At 43.7% G+C, this 26,491-nt stretch overlaps 1 protein-coding gene across 1 annotated transcript in view; it reads right to left on the bottom strand.

Annotated features, from left to right (window-relative positions):
- Positions 1-12,667: 12,667 nt before the first annotated feature.
- tm9sf4 (transmembrane 9 superfamily protein member 4) overlaps positions 12,668-26,491 on the bottom strand; it is a 43,659-nt gene continuing 29,835 nt past the window's right edge. The window contains exons 14-18 of the mRNA XM_084334147.1: positions 25,073-25,248; positions 21,332-21,395; positions 17,951-18,070; positions 16,792-16,881; positions 12,668-13,528 (exon numbers count right to left, since the gene is read on the bottom strand). Of these exons, the coding sequence (XP_084190273.1) occupies positions 13,379-13,528; positions 16,792-16,881; positions 17,951-18,070; positions 21,332-21,395; positions 25,073-25,248 (600 nt within the window). The 3' untranslated portion in view covers positions 12,668-13,378. The remainder of the gene's footprint in view (positions 13,529-16,791; positions 16,882-17,950; positions 18,071-21,331; positions 21,396-25,072; positions 25,249-26,491) is intronic.

Raw genomic sequence — 26,491 nt, 5'->3', positions numbered from 1 at the left:
TGTCTTCCATGTCTGTATTCACTGAGTGACTCCCGCCACAGAATTGTGATGAATGTCGATCTAGAATGTATAGAATCAATCTATATTGGAATAACAAACCACCTCGCATAAAAAGATCCACCGCACAGAGAAATAAAGCAGACGGTGGCATGGCAGTTCCAGATTTTTTCCAATATTTTAAGGCATACACATTAAGACCATTGACAATATGGTTTGATCCCCAGGCATTGGCATCCTGGAGAAAATTGGAAGAAAACATAGTAGCCCCACATAGACTGAAGGACATAGCACACACTAAACTACCAATCAAGCACTGTGAGCGGAAATTTGGCCCCATAATTACCCATGCAATCCGGATATGGCGTGAAACACAAAAAATATATCCTAACCCACAAAAATGGCATAATCACACTCCCTTATTCAATAACAATGCACTCTTAATTGAAAAACGTCCTATAAGATTCCCTATATGGGAAGAGCAAGGCATACACTCATTAGGGGATATTTTTAACAACCAGGGTTTTTGTAGTTATGGAGAAATATGCACAAAGTTTAACCTCACCGGGTCCACATGGCTTTTTTACATACAGTTACAGCTATGTTTGAAGTCTCACGGTGTTCCATTAGACATACCAGTTGAACACCACAGATACCACAAATTCTTCTATGAAAGAGAGACATCGAGAGGTTTTGTATCAGGTTTTTATTATCAATTACTAACGTCCTCGTATGAAACCCTCCAACTAGACTCTGTCTGGAGGAGGGATATACCAGACCTGGAAAGTGACTTTGATTGGCAAGGAGCATGGGCAAATGTCCGTCTTACATCAAGGAACCCGGACCATCAACAAATCAATCTTAACTATATTCACAGGACATACTTGACTCCTATAAGACTGAACAGAATGGGTCTTAAACAAGACTCCAAATGCTCCCAATGTACAAATGGAGACGAAGGGACATTTATGCACATGTATTGGGACTGCCCACCAGTTAAGGCATTCTGGAAAGATGTGACCCATCAATTATCAAAACTCGTATCTTGGAATATACCAGTACACCCCTCTGTATTACTATTGAATGATGTTTTTGAGTTTGCAGTAAATCCACAGCTAAAGAGATTGGTTTTATCGGGTATCACAGTAGCTAAAAAACTGATCGCATCACGCTGGTTTGAACCGGAAAAAATGTGCCGGAAGGTTTGGTTTCTTACATATCTCGATGTGATTTATCAAGAAATATCTACAGCAAGAATTCTGGGTCTCAACGAATCCAAAATGTCAATGTGGTTAGAAGTGGTGGAGAGAATAAAAGCTAGCTTATAATGGTAGTGTCTGGTTAGGAGTGAGGGATAATGGAGGTACTATCCAAGGAGGGGTCCGGGAGGGGGGGGGTTCGAGCTGGAGCATATGTGTGTAGGGTTTTAGATAATAGGTATTAGGGGTATATCCTGTATAAGGCATTGGTATAATTGGTAATTTCGTTGGATATACACTGTATACGGTAAAATATTATAGACTTTTTTTTGTTTTCTGTTTCTGTACTTGCATGTCATTTTAGCCACCTTGATTGTTAGTTTCATTATGCATTGTGTGTTGAGTACTGACTTTTAATAATTTTTGTTTTGCAATAATAATAATTAAAAAAAAGAATCAATCTATATATCGCTTGAATTCAGATTCAGTTTTATTGTTGCATCTTGTCACATTCACAGACAAAAAGAGCAAAATGCTTGGGTCTTGCCCCCTCTATACCTACAGCATGTCAATAAAATACACAATACGAAGGAAACACAATAAAAACCAGCATAATAGTGATTTTACAAAAAGTGACAGTGCTGAGAGTTCAGTTCAGTTCAGCGTTTTTATTTGCCACATGGAATCAATACAATCAGAGTTTCTTCATTACACAATCATAAATATCATTCCATGGACAAAAGGAGCAGGAAGAAGAATAAATCTTATAGTTACCTGCCCCTTATTCCTAAACTAAACAAGTATTTATACTTGATGGTCGGCGTACAACCTAATTTACACAAAATAATAATTTATACCATTATACAAAGAAACACACAATCCACAGTTAAACAAGAATTTTTTTTATAATAATAATAATAATAATAATAATAATAATAATAATAATAATAATAATAATAATAATAATAATAATAATAATAAAGAATAGAAGAAAGAAAAAAAAGAAAATATCTCACTATTCAGATCACATTTGATTTTCATACTGATCATTTTATTTTTTTTATAATTATGGTGATATGGTGATGTAAAAAGTGCAACAATAGAATAAAATGTGCATAGAGTACTTAAAAATACTTAAAATACTAGATACATAGAAACAGTCATAATTGTTAGATATTGTTCATGAGTCTGATGCCTTGGTGGTAGAATGAGTCCTTGAGGCTGCTGGACCCGGCTCTGAGGCTGCTGGACCTGGCTCTGAGGCTGCTGGACCTGGCTCTGAGGCTGCTGGACCTGGCTCTGAGGCTGCAGGACCTGGCTCTGAGGCTGCTGGACCTGGCTCTGAGGCGGCTGGACCTGGCTCTGAGGCTGCTGGACCTGGCTCTGAGGCTGCTGGACCTGGCTCTGAGGCTGCTGGACCTGGCTCTGAGGCTGCTGGACCTGGCTCTGAGGCTGCTGGACCTGGCTCTGAGGCTGCTGGACCTGGCTCTGAGCCTGCTGGACCTGGCTCTGAGGCTGCTGGACCTGGCTCTGAGGCTGCTGGACCTGGCTCTGAGGCTGCTGGACCTGGCTCTGAGGCTGCTGGACCTGGCTCTGAGGCTGCTGGACCTGGCTCTGAGGCTGCTGGACCTGGCTCTGAGGCTGCTGGACCTGGCTCTGAGGCTGCTGGACCTGGCTCTGAGGCGGCTGGACCTGGCTCTGAGGCTGCTGGACCTGGCTCTGAGGCTGCTGGACCTGGCTCTGAGGCTGCTGGACCTGGCTCTGAGGCTGCTGGACCTGGACCTGGCTCTGAGGCGGCTGGACCTGGCTCTGAGGCTGCTGGACCTGGCTCTGAGGCTGCTGGACCTGGACCTGGCTCTGAGGCTGCTGGACCTGGCTCTGAGGCTGCTGGACCTGGCTCTGAGGCTGCTGGACCTGGCTCTGAGGCTGCTGGACCTGGCTCTGAGGCTGCTGGACCTGGCTCTGAGGCTGCTGGACCTGGCTCTGAGGCTGCTGGACCTGGCTCTGAGGCTGCTGGACCTGGCTCTGAGGCTGCTGGACCTGGCTCTGAGGCTGCGGTAACGCCTCCTGGAAGGCAGCAGTTGAAACAAACTGCTGTTGGGATCATGGCTGGGGTCTTTTATAATCCTACGGGCCTCGCTGATGCACCGGTTGTTGTAAATGTCCTGCATACATGACTGTTCAGACTGAGGTGAAAGATCTAATTCAGGACCACATATTATTAAAGTGGCCCAAATCAGAATTGAAAAGATCAGATTCCATGTGATTTGTGCTGTTCACACACTGTCATGAAAAACTCACATATAGGAGCAAAAAAGTCGCTAGCAGTCTGAACGTTGCCTTTTTGACCATATTCACACGACGGCCATTTTGCTCATTATGTCCGTATGTTCATATCAGTGGAAAGGAATCTCATACTGAGCATGACATAAGAGCAAAATGGCCGCCATGTGAATACGGTCCATATCGTTAGCGGACAGACTCGTTCTTACTAGTCCTTCCTCCTGAGGACCAGGGGACGTCATACATCCTCATTATAATATTATTATATATTATAATATTATTTACAACAGGTCACACGTGTTTCTGTTAATATAATAATATTTATTTATTATTTTCTGCTGACAGACTGGTCCAGTTGGACGAGCCAGACTCATCTGAAGGATTATCTTCATCGTAGGCGTACAACATGTCCGTACCCAAATGGTTAGAATGCACTCGTGGTCTGAAAGGGCAACGTTAACATACAGTATGTGACCGAGCCCAGCAGTTCATGGCACAAGTACAAGTGAGAATATTTGAAGAAGATGTGCTTATTTGAATCTAGTCAAACCTCAAGTCTCGGAGCTAGGGCTGAAAGGGGCCGTAGTCAACTGGCCAACCTCTTAGTCGAATATATATTAAAAAAAAAAGTATAATATATTTTTCTTTTTATCATTCTTTCCAAAAGAAAAGAGGCCTAGAAGCGTGGCTAACGCTAATGGCACGCATACCAGAGGCTAACTGCCTACGAAAACAGGCACAGAGGCACTGAAAGAGGATTTTACCATCTAATGAACACACTAGACTAGACAAAATCAAGATGTATCCATCAGTGGACCAATTGCATGCTTTTGCAGAGAACAAGAAGCCTTCAGTCGACTCCTTCAGACATTAAGCACCCCCACAGCCCAAATGGAATGATAACATTTTTTAATAAATTATTAAATTTTAAAAATATTTAAAATATTATTATTATTATTATTTAATAAAAAAAATTGTCGACCAATAGTCGACTAACGGCAAATTTTGGCCAATCATAGTCGACCATCCAAATCCTTAGTCGGGGACAGCCCTATAAGTCGGAGCAGAGAAAATCCAATCGAAAGTTTGGCTGCATTTTTAACACCTTGGCAGTCGGGTACTATAGGTGTCACAAACTGCCTTTTTTAAACAACGGTTTTTACTATTTAGAGATACTATAACTGTTAGATGTTATGTAAATACGTTCAAACTGTGATGTTGAAAAAAACTAAAAGGAAACAAGCTATCTGGCTGCATGTTAGCCTAGCTTAGCTAATAGCGTTCCATTCATTGTGCTAAGTTATAGGCTAACATGCAGCCAGATAGCTTTCTACTGAATGCACAGAGAGGAAACTGGTATCTATCTTCTTGTCTCTCTCTGGAGAAGACGGTGAGCTAATTTCCCCAAATGTTGGCGTGTTCCTTTAAGCTACACAGCGAGCACTAAACGTCAACAGGTGGGGGATGATGTTCAATTTAGATTAGATTCAAATGTATTGTCATCATGCAGCACAAGTAGTACAGTGGTTTGACATCCAACCAGAGTGCAAAAAATGTAACAGTAAAGTGCAACAGCAATATACAAGTGATTAAACTGGATATAGTATATTATTAACCAGGGTTAGAAATTAACATTTTTTTTCAAGGGCTTTTTTTGCCCCCCTTAATTGATTTTCGGGGGCTTTTTTTTGTATTTCGGGGGCACTGCATTTTTATGATAAACGGTAGGGGTGGGACGGTTCACAAAATGGGACGGTTTGGTTCGTATCACGATTTTGGGGTCACGGTTTTCAGTTCGATATATGTTAATTTTTATTAAAAAAAAATTTAACACTCAAATCTAAACATGCTTCTCATTTATTAAAAATAAAATAAAAGGTTTACAGTGTTTACAGCCTTAAATAATGTTTGGCACACAAAGACCGAACTGACTGAAAAATATAGGCTACATTTGTCAAAGTATTAACTTAGTGCAAACAAACAATATGCTCAGCCAGCACTAGACTTTCCTTTCTTTAATATAAACACACACTGTCAACCATGTTTAAATTCCCTGATTGTCAGTTCTTAATGGAAAGATTCGTTTTCTGCTTGAAATTATTATGTTTCTGTCTACATTTATTTAGACTAACATTATTTAAATATTGAGTGCAACTGTGGTGGATTACGTAATTCGGTGAGTTGGAACTATCTATGGGTTGGCGCCGGTGTTCGGTCCCCACGGACATTTTAGCGTCACGGACCACCAGCCCAGACAATGTTATCAGCTCCGGTAACGTTAGGAGGAGACGTTCTAACATCAACATGCAGTGGAAAAGCGGCAATAGTCCCGGTTGGAGTTAGTAAAACACAGTTGTATGTTAGCCTTCTTGGATGTTGAATAAACGCCTATCATTGTCTTTAAACACCCCGCCTCTCAGACTCCCATTTCCTCCTCTGCTACAGTAGCTAGTAGCTACGGTGACATTTCATTGACTACAGTATTAGCTTGCGGGCTGCGTCGGGCTACCAAACGTGCGTTGTGTTTACAAACTCCTAACGCTATGGCAAGATGTGTGTAGGCATATGTAATGTTAATGGCTATGTTTTTAAAGTCGTAATGAAGATTGATTTATATTGTGCGTGCCATTTTTACACAAACTGACTAGCACCTGGCAGCTGCCTGCAGCCAGTGCAGAACACCGGCTCCGCCAAATGATTTTTTTTTATTTGCGCGTCATCTGAACCGTACTCCCACAGACGCTCCATTACCGGATAAATATATATATATAATTAGTAAACTGTCGGGGGCATTAAGTGCCCTCCTTAACTGATTTTCGAGGGCATTTTGTCCATTTTCAAGGGCATTATGCCCCAAGCCCCCGTTAATTTCGAACCCTGTTATTAACCCTTTCACTACCACACACTACATACGGTTGTGTGGTTGTGAAAGGGGTTAACCCTTTGTCGTGTGGCAGTGAAAGGGTTAACCATTTGTCGGCGTGTGACAGGGAAAGGGTTAAAACCAGTCGGTAGTGAAAAGGGTTAACACTTTGTCGTGTGGCAGGGAAAGGGTTAACCATTTGGCAGTGAAAGGGTTAATGAATGTAAAAAATCAATTCCTTCTTGATTTAAATAATAATAATAATAATAAGTATTGTACTTTCGTCACAATAATATGTCATGACGTCACAAGACCAGTGTGAGGCCGCGGCAGCAGCAGCAGACGCAGCCCAGAGTGAAGCCGCGTGTCAGGATGATGTCTGGAGGAGCTAGACTAGTAAACCTATATCATATGCACAGCTGAGCCTCCAACTCCCCTAATTATAGTACGATGGACAGAGTCTATACTTAAATCGACTGAACGGCCCACAGTGGCTCTCGCACATACACTTACCGGACGCCAACTGTGCCATAACTCAGAAAATAGAAACCCATTTGGTCTCTTAAGAAACATTTTTGGACAAACCTAAGTTAGTAAAAGGATTTGGGCACGGTCGGCCACGGCACCACAAGATAGGCTCTGTAATATGAGCCTGGACCTGAACCCTCTAGTAGACACAAGACATTCTAGAAATGCAGGGAGACAATAGATGCCATGCATGCATTGCCATGTGTTTACACACCTGCAAGGGCACACACACACACAAGCACAGTATTCTAACAATAATAACAAAAATGAAAAGGTAAAACATTTCTAATTCAACTCATCAGCACTTTATTGTTTCATCATACATTTTATAATTGGACATTCTGTAAAAGAACAAAACAAAGAAAAAAAAAAGAAAAACCCCAAACATAAACGAAGCAAGTTTCTTAAAAATCGTCGTCATGCTTTTGGCTAAAACAATGACAAGTTGGATACTTACAGAGCGCCACAAACAGCCAAACGCAACAATACAAAGCTTTTATTTTTATTTACATACATTATAGACCCCTCAGGCATACATACACACACGCACTCGCACACATAACCATGCGCATGACTCAGGCCCTTGAAAGTCTGTAAAGTCTTACACCAGGAGAGGCGTGTCTTACACCAGGAGAGGCATGTCTTACACCAGGTATCTTACAACAGGAGGCGTGTCTTACACCAGGAGAGGCGTGTCTTACACCAGGTATCTTACAACAGGAGGCGTGTCTTACACCAGGAGAGGCGTGTCTTACACCAGTAGAGGTGTGTTTTATACCAGGAGAGGCATGTCTAAGACTTAGACCAGGAGTGGCATGTCTTTCGAGTGGGGTGTATCTGCAGTGCCGCAGCCCCATACACAGGAGGGGCCTGTACTGTGCGGTGCACTACTGCGCATGCGAGAAACAAAGTAATAATATATAGGACACTAGAAACATAAAGTAAAATACGGAAAATAGGACCTAATGTCCAAAATATTTTTGTCTTAAACTGAATATCAATTGGATTAGGAGTAACCAGATAAAGCATTGAATGCAACCAATTGTCTATAGACTAGAATTTGCATCTTAAACTGAATATCAATTGGATTACCAGCCCTGACTGTTACTCTAAGCTTAACCTCTTCTGGATGAGGGCCTGAATTTAACCCTTAGACTAGATTATAATTACTTTACTTTGTTTCTCGCATGCGCAGTAGTGCACCGCACAGTGCAGGCCCCCAACGCACAGTACAGGCCCCCCCTATGTATGGGGCTGCGGCACTGCAGTTTTATGCTATTGTGTCTTTCTGCCTTTACTTAAGACAGCAGCCACGTTTCAGAGCTCAACCAGAGAAGACAAGAGGATCGACAACAGAGAACACCCCGTCAATGAGGAAAAGGAGGGCGATTAATTAAAGAGGTGTTCTCAAGAACCACCGATCACTGAACCAACCCCTAAACTCTCCAGGACTGACCAATTGGGAGACAATCGATCAATCTGGTCCAGTAGGAACACCCTCAATATGTTGATTTTATCTACTTAAAAGGTAGAAACTGTAACGCCGTCAAAACAGCGACCTCTACACAAAAAGCGCTTTTTTGTTATTGCATGTTGTTTGCATTTTTCATTTGGTGTGATGTGTGGGGTGGGGGGGGGGGGGGGGGGGGTATGGGTTGAGTGTATCGGGGTGGGGGGGGGGGCACACGTCACTGCCAAGAGAGGTCTGGAGAAATTCACAGTATAATAAGCTACTATATAGTTATAATATGGTGTGTGTGTATATATATATAATATATAGTTATATAGTGACTTATTATAGTGTGAATTTCTCCAGACCTCGCAGAGTCTGAGGTGTGGCCAGCAGTAGCAGCCCCTCCCCCTCTATACTGTACCCACACGTCAGACCCCTCCCGCTCTATACTGTACCCACACGTCAGACCCCTCCCTCTATACTGTACCCACACGGGGGTCAGACCCCTCCCCCTCTATACTGTACCCACACGTCAGACCCCTCCCCCTCTATACTGTACCCACACGTCAGACCCCTCCCCCTCTATACTGTACCCACACGTCAGACCCCTCCCCCTCTATACTGTACCCACACGTCAGACCCCTCCCCCTCTATACTGTACCCACACGTCAGACCCCTCCCCCTCTATACTGTACCCACACGTCAGACCCCTCCCCCTCTATACTGTACCCACACGTCAGACCCCTCCCCCTCTATACTGTACCCACACGTCAGACCCCTCCCCCTCTATACTGTACCCACACGTCAGACCCCTCCCCCTCTATACTGTACCCACACGTCAGACCCCTCCCCCTCTATACTGTACCCACACATCAGACCCCTCCCCCTCTATACTGTACCCACACGTCAGACCCCTCCCCCTCTATACTGTACCCACACGTCAGAACAAAACTAAAACAAAGTGCAAGAGCAAGTGGGGCTCCTTTAGCGTCGAGGTTGCACTTTGACGGCATTACAGATTCTGCCTTTAAGCAATTCTACAAAAGTGTCTCGGGTATTAAAAGGAAGGTCAAAATTAAGGAATGATGAAGAGACGGAGGATCATTAGCCTTGTACGTATTACATACATATCATACTACGATATTGTTGGAGCTTACTGTTCAATACACAGGGCGCCGCGGTATAACATACTAAGGGCATTTTCCACTCGCTAAAGCTGTGCAAGGATATTGGGAGGATATCGGTTTTGCAAACGTTTTTAAAAATAAAATACACACAATGATGCGTCAGTGGTCAGCATGTTATTTCTTTTGTTTGTTTGGGAAACGAACGATCGTTGACCTGGGACCGGAAATAAGCACAGGAAATGACCTGGGGACCGGAAATAAGCACAGGAAATGACCTGGGACAGCTACACCGTACAGAGCAGACTAGCTACACCGTACAGTGCAGACTAGCTACACAGTACAGAGCAGACTGCTTCCAGCTACACCGTACAGAGCAGACCGCTTCCAGCTACACCGTACAGAGCAGCTACACTGTACGTAGTGCGTATCCCCGTGGGAACACTTGGCAGAGAAGCGTTTGGCACCGAGAACTCAAATGGTCACCGGTTCGTTATCGTATTGAAGTTTAGAAAAAGCACACGGCCATCTGCCCTCCGCTCCCTACAGCAGGTTGAGGGATGATTCTCCATCATCTGCCCTCCGCTCCCTACAGCAGGTTGAGGGATGATTCTCCATCATCTGCCCTCCGCTCCCTACAGCAGGTTGAGGGATGATTCTCCATCACCTGCCCTCCGCTCCCTACAGCAGGTGGTTGAGGGATGATTCTCCATCATCTGCCCTCCGCTCCCTACAGCAGGTGGAGGGATGATTCTCCATCATCTGCCCTCCGCTCCCTACAGCAGGTGGTTGAGGGATGATTCTCCATCATCTGCCCTCCGCTCCCTACAGCAGGTTGAGGGATGATTCTGCCTCTTTCCCGTGCAGTGAAGCTTTGCAGATGCTGACCGGCCGACTGGTCCAACATAATTGTTCATGGTTCTACCAGGTACACTACCGGTTCTTCTACCAGACTACTAGGTAGGTAGTCGGCCTCAGACACACGTTCCCGCTGACCAGGAAGAAAGAAAGAAAGAAAAAAAAGTGGAATCACACCGTTATTCCTGAATAGCAAACCAGTCAATTCCGACTTTTTACTTTGCAGGTTTTCATACTTTTAGTCCATGTGGTCTCATTCATTTTTAGTTTCAAGCTCTAGTGATATTTTCATGCGCAACGTGATGTACTTGATCCCAGCCTCCTGATTATCCAGCGCTCCTGACAGAGGAATGACCGGCTACATCCATCTCAGAACCATTAGAAGGAAGGGGGGGGGGGGGCACCTCATATTATGATATAGAAAATACACGATAATTGCTGTGCAATAACATAGAAATAACCAGCGACAACCTCGTATTTCAGGGCAAGATCTGTAAAAATTAGTTGATATCTTTTAATTATGAACAAATTATTTCTAAAAAGGTAAACTATGGCGAGTACATGGTTTACTTGGGAAAGCATTTCTACATAATATAATATAACACACATTTGCATTTGTAAAATGTACGATTATGTTTATGTTATTACACATCAATTACCCTGTAATATTAAAAGTGACCCAAGGAGATGTGCTGCGACGGGTCCGTTATGAACACAGGGCATCGCTATGAATGTCTTCCAGATACTCCTGTACATCAGAAACCATCCAGTGAGAAATAAAAACCTTTACAGTATCTCCCGCCGACGGGGCGAGAAAACTGAATTTCCTGAAATATTCAAGTTGAACCCATTGACCGTATTCACACGGCGGCCATGTTCTTAAGTCATGCCCGTGGTGGGGTGCCAGTCTCCAGACCAACCCGAGCGCGGCCGCGAGAGCAAAATGGCCACCGTGTGAATACTGCCAATAGCGAGGATCTGCCTGAGAAGCACCGGCGCTGATTGACTGACTACATTTAGGGTTAGAAATTAAAAAAAAAATATATAAAAAAAAAACACAGATCTGGCTGCCTCTGGAAAATGATATCCCATACGGATGTACATGAAGCAATGTATTGTCACACGTTTGAGTTAAACTTTAACAGGTTAATTGAAATAAAGCAGTTTTTCTTTCCACCCCCCCCCCCCAACAAGAATGACCCTTCGATATAAACAATAAGACAGATGTCTCACCTCCTCCTAATGTACGTAGTACTGTAGGATATAAACAATAAGACAGATGTCTCACCTCCGCCTAATGTACGTACTAGGGCTGTCCCCGACTAAGGATTTGGATAGTCGACTATGATTGGCCAAAATTTGCCGTTAGCCGACTATTAGTCGACTAAAAAAAAATCAAAATCATTATCATTCCATTTGGGCTGTGGGGGGTGCTTAATGTCTGAAGGAGTCGACTGAAGGCTCCTTGTCCTCTGCAAAAGCATGCAATTGGTCCACTGATGGATACATCTTGATATTTGTCTAGTCTAGTGTGTTCATTAGACGGGTGAAATCCTCTTTCAGTGCCTCTGTGCCTGTTTTCGTAGGCAGTTAGCCTCTGGTATGCGTGCCATTAGCGTTAGCCACGCTTCTAGGCCTCTTTTCTTTTGGAAAGAATGATAAAATAAAAAATAAAAAATAATATTTTTTTTTTTTTTTTTTTGTATTCGACTAAGAGGTTGACAGTCGACTACGGCTCCTTTCGACCGACTAGTCGCCTAATGGGGGTCAGCCCTAGTACGTACTGTATGCATAGTTCAGTCACTGCTCAGCCGCCATCTGACGACGGACAAACGCGACGTTTTCCCCAAGACTGACCAGTGAAAAATAAGAGTACAATAAGACATACTGTAGAGACAAAAGAAGCCACTTCCCGATCCTCCTAAAACACACCATCACTTCTCAAACATTTACAGGTTATTGTTCCAAAGCATTTCCTTTCCTCAAACCTCAGCCCCGCCCCCCCCCCCCCCCCCCCCCCACCAGAGAAGAACAAACTAATAACCCGTTTATTCTGGGCGTCAGGCGCTCAAACGTATTGATTCCAGTCCGGCGGTGCGTCAGTGTCCTTCCAGACGAGCGGAGTGGGAGCTCGACGTCACTGAGATCATTGTCTTGGAAGGAGAAACCGATATCTTGATGGGGAGCCGTGGTGAAAATGGTCACACCGCCGGACATGGAAATTGCAGTAAAAAATAATAGAACATTTTAATATCCTCTATCGTGTTACAACGTAGAACTTCTTCCCCAGCGTCGTCGTCTTCTTCTTCCACACGAGCTCGAACCCGACGGCGCCAGAGAACCACAGTTTGACCCCCCCCCCCCCCCCCCACGACCTCCCTCTGACCCCGAGAGCCTCCGCGATTAAATAAGAGAAAAGACGGAAAGAAAAAGAAAGAAAACCGACTTCGAAAACTGAACCGAGAGGAAAAACAGAATGTGTGAAATAAAATAATAATTCATTTTTTTTTTTTTTTACAAAAAGGGAACAGATTTAAAATGCTACCGTTCTGAAACAAACACACAAAGAGAGGAAAACAAAAAAAGGCCCGAACAACTTAGGCTTGTCCGCCTCAGGAAAGGGACAGAACGAGGACGTACAGACGGAGAGACCAGTTCATCTCGACATGCTTTGGCCCGTGGTGTTGTGTGCAACGTGAAACAGCAGAATACGTGAATAGTCCCGTCAGAGGAGCTCCCTCTCTCTCCCTCTATTGACATCCGATAAAGAAGGGAGAGGAGGGGGAGGAGGAGGGAGGGAGGGAGAGAGAAGCAGCATGGCCAGCACCACCATCTTGCTGCTCTTCCCTCCTCAGGCCAGTGGGAGGAGCTGTCGCACCATAAAAACCCCCACCTCACGCTTCCTTCCACACACACACACACACACATACGCACGCACACACACACACATACGCGCACACACACACAAGTCAGTGCTTGTTGGACATGAAGAATAAAAAAAAGTATATACTTAAAAAAAAAAAAGAGAGAAAAAAAAGGGATGTGGCAAGTAAAGAGAGGGAGCAGCGGAGCCTCAGTCGATCTTGACGGCGGCGTAGATCTTCCTGATGAACATGTAGGCGGCGTAGAAACCGATGGTGCCCGTCAGCAGCCAGAAGGAGAGGACCATCAGGGCGGTGTAGCCGAAGTACAGCAGGGAGGGGATGAACTCCACGATGTCCAGCTGTCCAGGGGGAGAGAGGAGCAGAGACACACGGTCAACAGAACGGAACCGTCCGGGCGGTGCTTACTGCCTAGCTGTTTACACACCTGTCTCCTGGAGCGGCCGACTCAATGGGAAGACCAGGAGTTAGAGGTTTGAGTTAGAGGTTTGATGACTTACAGTTTGAGTTAGAGGTTTGATGACTTACAGTTTGAGTTAGAGGTTTGATGACTTTACAGTTTGAGTTAGAGGTTTGATGACTTACAGGTTGAGTTAGAGGTTTGATGACTTTACAGTTTGAGTTAGAGGTTTGATGACTTACAGGTTGAGTTAGAGGTTTGATGACTTTACAGTTTGAGTTAGAGGTTTGATGACTTACAGGTTGAGTTAGAGGTTTGATGACTTACAGGTTGAGTTAGAGGTTTGATGACTTTACAGTTTGAGTTAGAGGTTTGATGACTTTACAGTTTGAGTTAGAGGTTTGATGACTTTACAGTTTGAGTTAGAGGTTTGATGACTTTACAGTTTGAGTTAGAGGTTTGATGACTTTACAGTTTGAGTTAGAGGTTTGATGACTTTACAGTTTGAGTTAGAGGTTTGATGACTTTACAGTTTGAGTTAGAGGTTTGATGACTTTACAGTTTGAGTTAGAGGTTTGATGATTTACAGTTTGAGTTAGAGGTTTGATGACTTACAGTTTGAGTTAGAGGTTTGATGACTTTACAGTTTGAGTTAGAGGTTTGATGACTTTACAGTTTGAGTTAGAGGTTTGATGACTTTACAGTTTGAGTTAGAGGTTTGATGACTTACAGTTTGAGTCAGAGGTTTGATGACTTTACAGTTTGAGTTAGAGGTTTGATGACTTTACAGTTTGAGTTAGAGGTTTGATGACTTTACAGTTTGAGTTAGAGGTTTGATGACTTTACAGTTTGAGTTAGAGGTTTGATGACTTACAGTTTGAGTCAGAGGTTTGATGACTTTACAGTTTGAGTTAGAGGTTTGATGACTTTACAGTTTGAGTTAGAGGTTTGATGATTTACAGTTTGAGTTAGAGGTTTGATGACTTTACAGTTTGAGTTAGAGGTTTGATTACTTTACAGTTTGAGTTAGAGGTTTGATGACTTTACAGTTTGAGTTAGAGGTTTGATGATTTACAGTTTGAGTTAGAGGTTTGATGACTTACAGTTTGAGTTAGAGGTTTGATGATTTACAGTTTGAGTTAGAGGTTTGATGACTTTACAGTTTGAGTTAGAGGTTTGATGACTTACAGTTTGAGTTAGAGGTTTGATGACTTACAGTTTGAGTTAGAGGTTTGATGACTTTACAGTTTGAGTTAGAGGTTTGATGACTTTACAGTTTGAGTTAGAGGTTTGATGACTTACAGTTTGAGTTAGAGGTTTGATGACTTACAGTTTGAGTTAGAGGTTTGATGATTTACAGTTTGAGTTAGAGGTTTGATGATTTACAGTTTGAGTTAGAGGTTTGATGACTTTACAGTTTGAGTTAAAGGTTTGATGACTTACAGTTTGAGTTAGAGGTTTGATGATTTACAGTTTGAGTTAGAGGTTTGATGATTTACAGTTTGAGTTAGAGGTTTGATGACTTTACAGTTTGAGTTAGAGGTTTGATGACTTTACAGTTTGAGTTAGAGGTTTGATGACTTTACAGTTTGAGTTAGAGGTTTGATGATTTACAGTTTGAGTTAGAGGTTTGATGACTTTACAGTTTGAGTTAGAGGTTTGATGACTTTACAGTTTGAGTTAGAGGTTTGATGATTTACAGTTTGAGTTAGAGGTTTGATGACTTTACAGTTTGAGTTAGAGGTTTGATGACTTTACAGTTTGAGTTAGAGGTTTGATGACTTTACAGTTTGAGTTAGAGGTTTGATGACTTTACAGTTTGAGTTAGAGGTTTGATGACTTTACAGTTTGAGTTAGAGGTTTGATGACTTACAGTTTGAGTTAGAGGTTTGATGACTTACAGTTTGAGTTAGAGGTTTGATGACTTACAGTTTGAGTTAGAGGTTTGATGACTTACAGTTTGAGTTAGAGGTTTGATGACTTTACAGTTTGAGTTAGAGGTTTGATGACTTTACAGTTTGAGTTAGAGGTTTGATGACTTACAGTTTGAGTTAGAGGTTTGATGATTTACAGTTTGAGTTAGAGGTTTGATGACTTACAGTTTGAGTTAGAGGTTTGATGATTTACAGTTTGAGTTAGAGGTTTGATGACTTTACAGTTTGAGTTAGAGGTTTGATGACTTTACAGTTTGAGTTAGAGGTTTGATGACTTTACAGTTTGAGTTAGAGGTTTGATGATTTACAGTTTGAGTTAGAGGTTTGATGACTTTACAGTTTGAGTTAGAGGTTTGATGATTTACAGTTTGAGTTAGAGGTTTGATGACTTACAGTTTGAGTTAGAGGTTTGATGACTTTACAGTTTGAGTTAGAGGTTTGATGACTTTACAGTTTGAGTTAGAGGTTTGATGATTTACAGTTTGAGTTAGAGGTTTGATGATTTACAGTTTGAGTTAGAGGTTTGATGATTTAGTTTGAGTTAGAGGTTTGATGACTTTACAGTTTGAGTTAGAGGTTTGATGATTTACAGTTTGAGTTAGAGGTTTGATGACTTTACAGTTTGAGTTAGAGGTTTGATGACTTTACAGTTTGAGTTAGAGGTTTGATGACTTTACAGTTTGAGTTAGAGGTTTGATGACTTACAGTTTGAGTTAGAGGTTTGATGATTTACAGTTTGAGTTAGAGGTTTGATGACTTTACAGTTTGAGTTAGAGGTTTGATGATTTACAGTTTGAGTTAGAGGTTTGATGATTTACAGTTTGAGTTAGAGGTTTGATGACTTTACAGTTTGAGTTAGAGGTTTGATGATTTACAGTTTGAGTTAGAGGTTTGATGATTTACAGTTTGAGTTAGAGGTTTGATGACTTTACAGTTTGAGTTAGAGGTTTGATGACTTTACAGTTTGAGTTAGAGGTTTGATGACTTTACACCGTTTGCGTTAAAAAGATTTCCAAATAAGAACATCATTTTTATTCTAAGTCTAATTATTGACCGATGTCATCAACCGGTCAACATTTAACTCCACCATGGGCGTCACCATGGATACAGCCTAAACAAACCCTTTAACTGCGACAATACACAGAAGGTTAACCCTGTCACTGCCACACGACAGCCGGTTAACCCTTTCACTGCCACACGACAGAAGGTTAACCCTTTACTATCACACGACCGACGGCGTGTGAAAAAAAAAAAGACCCAAGACTGGTACCTTGTTGATGAAGTAGAAGACGGCGTACACCAGCACGTAGAAGGCCGAGCCGCCGGACACCAGGAACGTCCTCCACCACCACCGGTAGTCCTGCCGGGGCACAGACATCAAACAGGTCGTTGTGAGTGACACGTGCTTTAGTTGCGAGTGACACGTGCTTCACGTTTAAAAGGTAGAGTCTTTAACCCTCTCTAAAGCGTAGTGTCGCGCCCATGCGACACTAGACATGTTTTGCTAAATACGTTTGTGATAAAGACTGGCTTTAAATGTGCACATTGCGTGCATGTATCCCCTCCCTACTTCCCATTTCCCCCACGTGGAAGCCACCCCGATTGGATAAACACGCTGCTAGTGGGCGGGTCCCTGGTCCTCTGCTCCCGTTTTCAAAAAGAAAAGGCCGCTTGTTCCCGTGTACATTTTCCTACCAAAGGTTTAACCTCAAATTTGCTACCAAAAAAATGGCAAGTTTGATATGATATTGCAGGATCTTGAGTCATATTTGATCTGCAGTGCCTAGTTTGATGGTTTGATCGCAACCACGTCCAATGGTACAGGTGTCCTATGTAAACGTAAACACCACATCTAGTAGTAAGGCGTAGTATGCCAAAACATCTTTTTCCTTGCAGCAGTATTAGAAGAAAAAAAATATATATTTTGTATGAAATAGCACTATGATAATTGTATTACATGATAAAAAAAGAAACATATACCAGCAAATACTGTTATGCCTGATGTGATATTTCCAATATTATAGCCCTGCCCTGTCTGTGGGCGGACCTACCTCTGAAAGTAGACCATGACGATGCTGATCCTAGATCAGAAAGTAGACCATGACGATGCTGATCCGAGATCAGAAAGTAGACCATGACGATGCTGATCCTAGATCAGAAAGTAGACCATGACGATGCTGATCCTAGATCAGAAAGTAGACCATGACGATGCTGATCCTAGATCAGAAAGTAGACCATGACGATGCTGATCCGAGATCAGACCTACCTCTGCACAGAGCTGAAAGTAGACCATGACGATGCTGATCCTAGATCAGACCTACCTCTGCAGAGCTGAAAGTAGACCATGACGATGCTGATCCGAGATCAGACCTACCTCTGCACAGAGCTGAAAGTAGACCATGACGATGCTGATCCGAGATCAGACGTACCTCTGCACAGAGCTGAAAGTAAACCATGACGATGCTGATCTGAGAACAGGAGACCACCAGGATGATGAACACCAGGAAGAGGAAGCCAAACAGGTAGTAGAACTGGTTCTCCCAGATGGCCTGCAGGGGGAGACAAACTCGTTAGTACTACATTTACATGGACATGTAGTCATTTAGCTGATGCTTTTTTTTTGTGACCAACTTTTAATTAAATTTTTTTAAACAAGTTCAGAGGAAAGAGACATTCACATCAGCAGTTCATGCGAATGACCACAGTGGCATAAAAAAGTGTATCTTTTCAGTATATAGATTGTCCGTCAGTATAGTCATGTACTGTACGCGTCTATTCGAAGCCTAACCGGTTCATGCTTCCGCGTTCGCATTTTGCGCTCTGATTGGCCACTGATGTTTCTGGTCGCACCAATCGTGTGACGGCAAGTTCTTTCGCCGGTTAAAGGTCAACCTCCACGTTGTATTTTTGTTCAATAAACAATGTGGACTAGGCCAACAGTGACTTTCATGAAGAATTGGAAAAAAAAGTATTGAAATTGACCCAGTTTTAGCGTTTTTATCAAAACATTTTGTCTGCCCAACACAATCAACATGCACATGCATATTTTAATCAATGGTTTATAACGTGCACGTGTAATGTCGTCACAACAGGTATTGGTCACCAGGGGGCTCACCAGTGGGCGCTGAGAGTCACACAGCTAGTGGCAGGCAGAGAGCCTTGCTACCATAGATATATGCTTGCTACTACTAGCCGAATGGAAATGTATCTGTTTCACCTCACTATTGCTCCGTGATTATAGCCATCCATCCATCTCTAAAGCTAACCACTATTTGTAAAAGCCACAACCACGTTACCATATTTGTAATAATGTAAATCATTGTGTCGTTGTACACATATTGTGTTTATAACGTTAGTAGATAACATAGCTTAGCTTGGTAGCTATTGTGCTAACAACATATCCCGACATCCGGCTCGCTGGCCGGCATGAACGGCCGACCCAAAATGGTTCTCTCCTCTCTGTACACCCCGACCCGACCCCACGGGTGCCCTGCCGGGGGGCCCATGGACGCGACGGCGGCGGCAGCCGCAGGGCGCCCGAGCCCGCAAAGGCTAGTGTTACACGATAGCTATGAGCTAACTAGCGCTGCGGGCTCCGGCGCCCTGCGGCCGCCGCTGTTGTCGAGTCCACAAGCTTCACTCGGTGCATCAGTCACGAAAGGGGCTATGATGAGCTTGGCAAGCCAGAGTAAAACACAGTTTTCATTCAATCAATCAATAACAACATTAACCAGACTCTCGTTGTGTCTATTATGCTAACGCTAACGTTACCTCATTGTGTCTATTCTACACAGATAGCCTCTCGTGTCTATCTGCTAACGTTAGCATTAGGCTAACTAACGTTACGTCCCTAACCCCCAACAACAAGCGTAACTAATCAGCGATCTTTTTGTCAGACTAAACTCTCCGCTCGGTGGCAAATTGTGTTGATGTCGGTTTTGTTTCATCAATAAATGAGGCAGAATACACAGTGACTGTATCCTTTTTTATTGCACTTGTTTCTTGCTGCAAACATACAAAAGACATCCTACGCGAGACATTAAAGATGGCGGCGTTCTGTTTCCGTTCAGACTCCCCAAACAGTGACGTGTCTCTCTTCTGACCAATCAGTGGTCTGCAGTTTTTCACGTGTCATTTCTGGAGCTCTCATGCTGATCATCAGCAGCCCTGCCTCCCCACACGGAGACAAACTGAGTACTTTATTTTAGTGGAAAAGCAACATTAGATTCGGCTCATTAATATGCAAGCCACACCTGTTGTGACGTCGGCGTTTGATAAGCTTTTTTGATTCGCGCGTGCATGTTATTCGTGCGTGGACCTTTTTAACTCTTTCAGAGTGGCATTTCCGGTGTCAAATGGAAAAAAATAAATAATGAAATTATATACCAATGATGTAAACTACCCATAATTGATCAGTAGGGTTTAACCTAGAGGTTGGGCTTTAAGCTTAGGCGACTCTTTCGAAGTTGGTTAAGGTTAGAGTTTGTCTTAGAGCAGGGCGATAGAACACCAGCCCTGATTCCAAACTCTAACCTTAACCAACTTCGAAAGAGTCGCCTAAGCTTAACCAGTGATAAACTAGGCATTAGGTAGTTTGATGCTGGTCGAGGCGGAAATGGGCGCGTCACGCGATTGGGCGCACATGTCACATGACCAGAAACGTCAGTGGCCAATCAGATGGGACCAGAAACAGCAGTGGCCAATCAGATTCGCAAAACGATTGCAACAATTTCCATATATTTTTTTTAAATGCAATGAAATGAAAAACCAAAGTAAATCATAATTGTGTTTGTTAGATACCCTCTAATCCTGTTACAAAGTAATAGGGGGGAAAAACACACAAAAAACAACAAAAGATACAACAGAAAACAGAAGGAAAAAAAACATGCTTTTTGTTCAGTCTCTGGTGTCAAAGTACAAGTGTTCAACCTAGTGGAGTACTGATTTTACCTTCTGGGCCGCAGTAAGTCATATTTGAATCGATTCTGTCCTTGCTCCCTGTGCTCTAGCACTGGATGCCTCTAATCTTAAGACTTCATAGAAAGACACCTTCCAACGGTAAATATTGAGACTATGAGGAGATTTCCATCTCATTACGAGCATTTTATTTTTCTGACGTTAAACCGGCCAGAAACACTCTCTTTTTGTGAGGTGTTAATCTTAGAGATGAATCGTCATTTAATAATAAAATGTGTGGCAAACAAGGTATGTTTATCTCCGCTATACAGTTCAAGTTCTGTACAACAAGTCGGCAGGAAGGAAGGGTACAACTCTGGCAGCTAAGGGTAGCAGCTAGCATTCTGTGTGTAATACATGTGAGGGTAGCAGCTAGCATTCTGTGTGTAATACATGTGAGGGTAGCAGCTAGCATTCTGTGTGTAATACATGTGAGGGTAGCAGCTAGCATTCTGTGTGTAATACATGTGAGGGTAGCAGCTAGCATTCTGTGTGTAATACATGTGAGGGTAGCAGCTAGCATTCTGTGTGTAATACATGTGATAGTAGCAGCTAGTATTCTGTGTGTAATACATGTGAGGGTAGCAGCTAGTATTCTGTGTGTAATACATGTGAGGGTAGCAGCTAGCATTCTGTGTGTAATACATGTGAGGGTAGCAGCTAGCATTCTGTGTGTAATACATGTGAGGGTAGCAGCTAGCATTCTGTGTGTAATACATGTGAGGGTAGCAGCTAGCATTCTGTGTGTAATACATGTGAGGGTAGCAGCTAGCATTCTGTGTGTAATACATGTGAGGGATCTTCTATGACGTTATATGTCGTCGTGTAACAAAGTTGTGAGTTGTTGCACTCACACTGAAGATGAAGAAGAGCTCAATGAACATGGCACCAAACGGAAGGATCCCGGCCATCATGATTCTACAAGGAAGAGGAGAAAAACATGTTCACTACCATAGTCTTTTTTACCTGTATCACTGTACATATTAATACTACAACTCTGTACATACAGCTTACCCATATACGTCTGTATGAGAGCATTTACATTACATTTACATTTAGTCATTTAGCTGACGCTTTTATCCAAATTAAATTTATAATTTACAGTTACCTAGTTAGATAGTAAATTATAAATTATATTGACTTATTTGTTTACACTGCTTGTTTTGCTTCTACTACCTGGACCCCCCCCCCCCCCCCCATCGCCCACGCTGCTATGATGCCTGAATTTCCCCAAGGGGATCAATAAAGGAATATCTTATCTCGTCTTTTTTTTTTGATCCACTTTTTCTCCCATTTTCTATATTTTCTCCCATCCCAATTTCGTATCATCCAATTCAACCCTCCCCTGTCACGAACGCCGTTTCTTGCCTCCCACAAGCCGGCTGCAATGTGGACTAAGTCATACATAGCACAAGTCCCCTCCGGTACTTGAGGTAACAGCAGTCGCATCTTTTCACCTGCGCAGCTCGATCTCTCAGTGGCGAGGAGTAACGCGTGGGAGGCTCACGCTGCCCCCGACACTTCCTGATTCTACTGCGCAGGTGCACCAACCGACCTGTAGGAGTCGCTGTCCACAACGCCCGATCCCCACCCATCAGTTTCCCACCCCCTAATACGGCCAATGTGTATTAGTATGAACGACCAGCTAAACTGAAAGCAATGTGGAGCGCTGGGCTCGAACAGGCGAGCCCAGCGTCTCCGCATTCGTGGCGAGTGCCTTGCCCACTACGCCACGTAGCCGCCCGAATATCTTATCTTATCTTAAAGTTCTGTATGACAAGTCAGCAGGAAGGGTACAACTCTATCAGCTGAGTAACAATGTTCATCAAAGTGTTGAGTGCTACAGTGTAGGTTAGTTTATTAGGACAAGTGCATGACAGTACGGTTAGTTAGGGTTAGATATTTTTTATTTTATTATTATAATTTCTTTTTCAGATAATGGTTGAAGAAGTGCGTCTTTAGTCGACGGCGAAAGATTGGACGGGTTTCGGCTGTCCTAACTGGGATGGGCAGTTCATTCCACCATTGTGGGGCAAGGACTGAAAATAGGCGACATGCATGTATAATAAGCATAAACATGTATAATAAGCATGTATGTACCGTATATATATATATATATATATATATATATATATATATATATATATTAAGGCTGTTAACGCCCAATTCTATTAACACCACTATTTTTTTTAACTCACGATTAACTTTTAAGAATTTGTTTATTTTTTAAAAACTTTTTTTTATTCTTTTTTTTACTAGACTTCACTCAGCTGTATTATTGATGCTCTCATTGATACTATGTTTGTTTTTTTTTTTTTTTATCAAATATTTTTATTTTCTTTCTCTTTTGTTTTTTTCCAACATGAAACAAAACATATCACAATACAACAACAATACATAAAAAGACTTCCCAAGACAATAACTCAACACCACATGACAAGACAACAACTGATACAAACTGTACAGTGATCATCCTACATGGACACTCGCTCGTTCTCTCCCCCCCCCCCCCCTCCCTACTATGTTTGTTTCTGAAGTGTGTCTGTGTGTGTGTGTGTGAGATATAGAGAGCGAGGGGGGTGAGAGAGATGAGGAAGGGGCAAGAGAGAAAGAGAGCTGGGAGAGTGTGTGTGAGAGAGAGGGGGGGTGTGTGAGAGAGAGGGGGGGGGGGGGGTGAGTCCTCAGCCCTTGTGTGGGTGAATGGAACAAGTTCCTAACGTTTTCTTTCCCCTATTATTTCATGCACACTTTATTCATTGTTTTAAATTATTATTTTCTTTTAAAGGGGAACTATCTTATAAATGGCCTTTTTGAGTGTTTAGCATTGTTTCCTAGCTATGTGAACTTATATTAATATGATCTATGTCTCAAAATTCTCATATTGGCGCATTCTTCCAATTCTCCTCTCACAATATTCACCCTCACTGAACTGAGTCATTTGAAAATGTGCCTATATGTGATGTCAGAGAGACACCGCTGCATGTTAATGTTCAGGTGAACCAGAACGCGCGCAGTGGTTTAGGAGCCCAGCCTCAAAACAGCTCGAAATCTTGAGGTAGAAAAATGCTGTTTTTGAGGACTTGATTAGAAATACAAAACAATGAATAAAAAAAAAATATATATTACAGGTGTTCCATAGACTCACAGGAATTGTGTAAAAGTGCCCAAATAGTGAAAGAAATAGTAAAATAGTTCCCCTTTAAGTTATTTTGTGCATCACTCTGTTTTGAATTTGATGCAAATTTGCAATGCATGAGGGTCATCCTTTTGTGTTAAATGGCTGCTTAAAGCAAGCATTTGTTGACTCGCATGTTGATAAGAGTATTAAAACTTGGAACTTGAAAAAGATCTGGTTAACACTTTGGCTGCCATGGGTTAAATTCATTATCAACCGTAGGTTGCCGGCTCTATTTGTCTATAGAGAAGTTCCCCTTCTTTGCAGGGCTATAACTTTTTAAATTCTATTGCTACATTGCCATTATTAGGGCCCATTCAAGGTCCTATATGTATTGTTCATTGTGTAGCAACGTTAAACTTTTTCATTCACATATTCATAGTAAAGTATGGTCTAATGTATAAGTATGTTTTCATCTCTTTCTGCAGCTTTCTCCAGAACGTGATCTATAGCCCCAAATACATTATATTGATGATGCAATACAGTTTTATGGCAATCAGCGCAATATAAAAAATTCCAACTAGATGTACTTCTAGAAGTTACTACACGTCATCTGATGTTGACCGGATGGGCGAGGGGCCGTTTATAATTCCGTGGGCAGCGTTATACCAATCATCTAATGTGGGTCAAATGTTGATAATAGCAGTTAGTATCGAAGACGGTAACGTTACACGCTAAAACTCACCCCAGTCTCCGCGCGCCGTTGGGCGATCATCGTAGAGTAGAAACTTTACCATTATGGGATGTCGATTTACCCGGTCCATCTCCAGCTTGTATAATGGTATATACGTCCAAATCATGTTGTTTATCGAGTTATTGGCAATCGATCGCTATGTAGTGTGTCGAGATCGAGTCCCGGGACCTATAGCGAGTGCCCGGAAGTAATACGGCCGACCAGCACAACCTCTACGGCACTTCCTGTTAAGCGATTGCGCCGATCGGCCACCAGATGGCGCTCCTGAACCGCCAGAGCTCAGTGGGTCCTCCTGGTGGATCTCAGGCCAGCGGAGGGGAAATATGAATCCGGTCCCAGATTTTTGAAATATTGATATCAAAGACGCTGTAAAGCGTCTTCGGCAACTTGAGCATGGCCGGGAATGACGTGTTTAAGCGTTTTCCGGCACCCAAAGTGTTAAGGTAGATAAAAAAAAATATGTGATTAATCGCGAGTTAACTATGGACAATCATGCGATTAATCGCGATTCAATATTTTAATCGATTGACAGCACTAATATATTATATATAATTTCAGATATTGATTGAAGAAGTGTGTTTTCCGTCGACGGCGAAAGATTGGCCGTGTTTCGGCCGTCCTGACCGCGGTGGGACGTTGGTTCCACCACTATTACTCACAGACTCTCCCCAACTGAACACCTTCCAGGACAGGGACCGGTCCCGCCGGCCGGCCCAACACACTCACCCCACAAACTTGTTCATGTACCAGCGCTGCTCGGGGACCTGCCGGGGGATCTGGTTGGTGCGCACGGGGTTGTCGTACGGCTGCTTGCGGAAGCCGAAGTAGTAGCCCAGGTAGACCAGGGGCATGGAGATGCCAAACCACATGCACAGCAGGGCCAGCATGGTGGTGAAGGGGACCTGGGGAGGACAGGGGGACGGTTATTACACAGCAGGGGACCTGGGGAGGACAGGGGGACGGTTATTACACAGCAGGGGACCTGGGGAGGACAGGGGGACGGTTATTACACAGCAGGGGACCTGGGGAGGACAGGGGGACGGTTATTACACAGCAGGGGACCTGGGGAGGACAGGGGGACGGTTATTACACAGCAGGGGACCTGGGGAGGACAGGGGGACGGTTATTACACAGCAGGGGACCTGGGGAGGACAGGGGGACGGTTATTACACAGCAGGGGACCTGGGGAGGACAGGGGGACGGTTATTACACAGCAGGGGACCTGGGGAGGACAGGGGGACGGTTATTACACAGCAGGGGACCTGGGGAGGACAGGGGGACGGTTATTACACATCAGGGGACCTGGGGAGGACAGGGGGACGGTTATTACACAGCAGGGGACCTGGGGAGGACAGGGGGACGGTTATTACACAGCAGGGGACCTGGGGAGGACAGGAGGGGGACGGCTATTACACAGCAGGGGACCTGGGGAGGACAGGGGGACGGTTATTACACAGCAGGGGACCTGGGGAGGACAGGGGGACGGTTATTACACAGCAGGGGACCTGGGGAAGACAGGGGGACGGCTATTACACAGCAGGGGACCTGGGGAGGACAGGGGGACGGTTATTACACAGCAGGGGACCTGGGGAGGACAGGGGGACGGTTATTACACAGCAGGGGACCTGGGGAGGACAGGGGGACGGTTATTACACAGCAGGGGACCTGGGGAGGACAGGGGGACGGTTATTACACAGCAGGGAACCTGGGGAGGACAGGGGGACGGTTATTACACAGCAGGGGACCTGGGGAGGACAGGGGGACGGTTATTACACAGCAGGGGACCTGGGGAGGACAGCGGGACGGTTATTACACAGCAGGGAACCTGGGGAGGACAGGGGGACGGTTATTACACAGCAGGGGACCTGGGGAGGACAGGGGGACGGTTATTACACAGCAGGGGACCTGGGGAGGACAGGGGGACGGTTATTACACAGCAGGGGACCTGGGGAGGACAGGGGGATGGTTATTACACAGCAGGGTACCTGGGGAGGACAGGGGGACGGTTATTACACAGCAGGGAACCTGGGGAGGACAGGGGGACGGTTATTACACAGCAGGGGACCTGGGGAGGACAGGGGGACGGTTATTACACAGCAGGGGACCTGGGGAGGACAGGGGGACGGTTATTACACAGCAGGGGAC

The sequence above is a fragment of the Notolepis coatsorum genome (genome assembly GCF_963971535.1).
Source record: "Notolepis coatsorum genome assembly, chromosome: 17".
In the NCBI taxonomy this organism is placed as follows: Eukaryota; Metazoa; Chordata; class Actinopteri; order Aulopiformes; family Paralepididae; genus Notolepis; species Notolepis coatsorum.
This window is presented reverse-complemented; position numbering and strand designations above follow the sequence as displayed.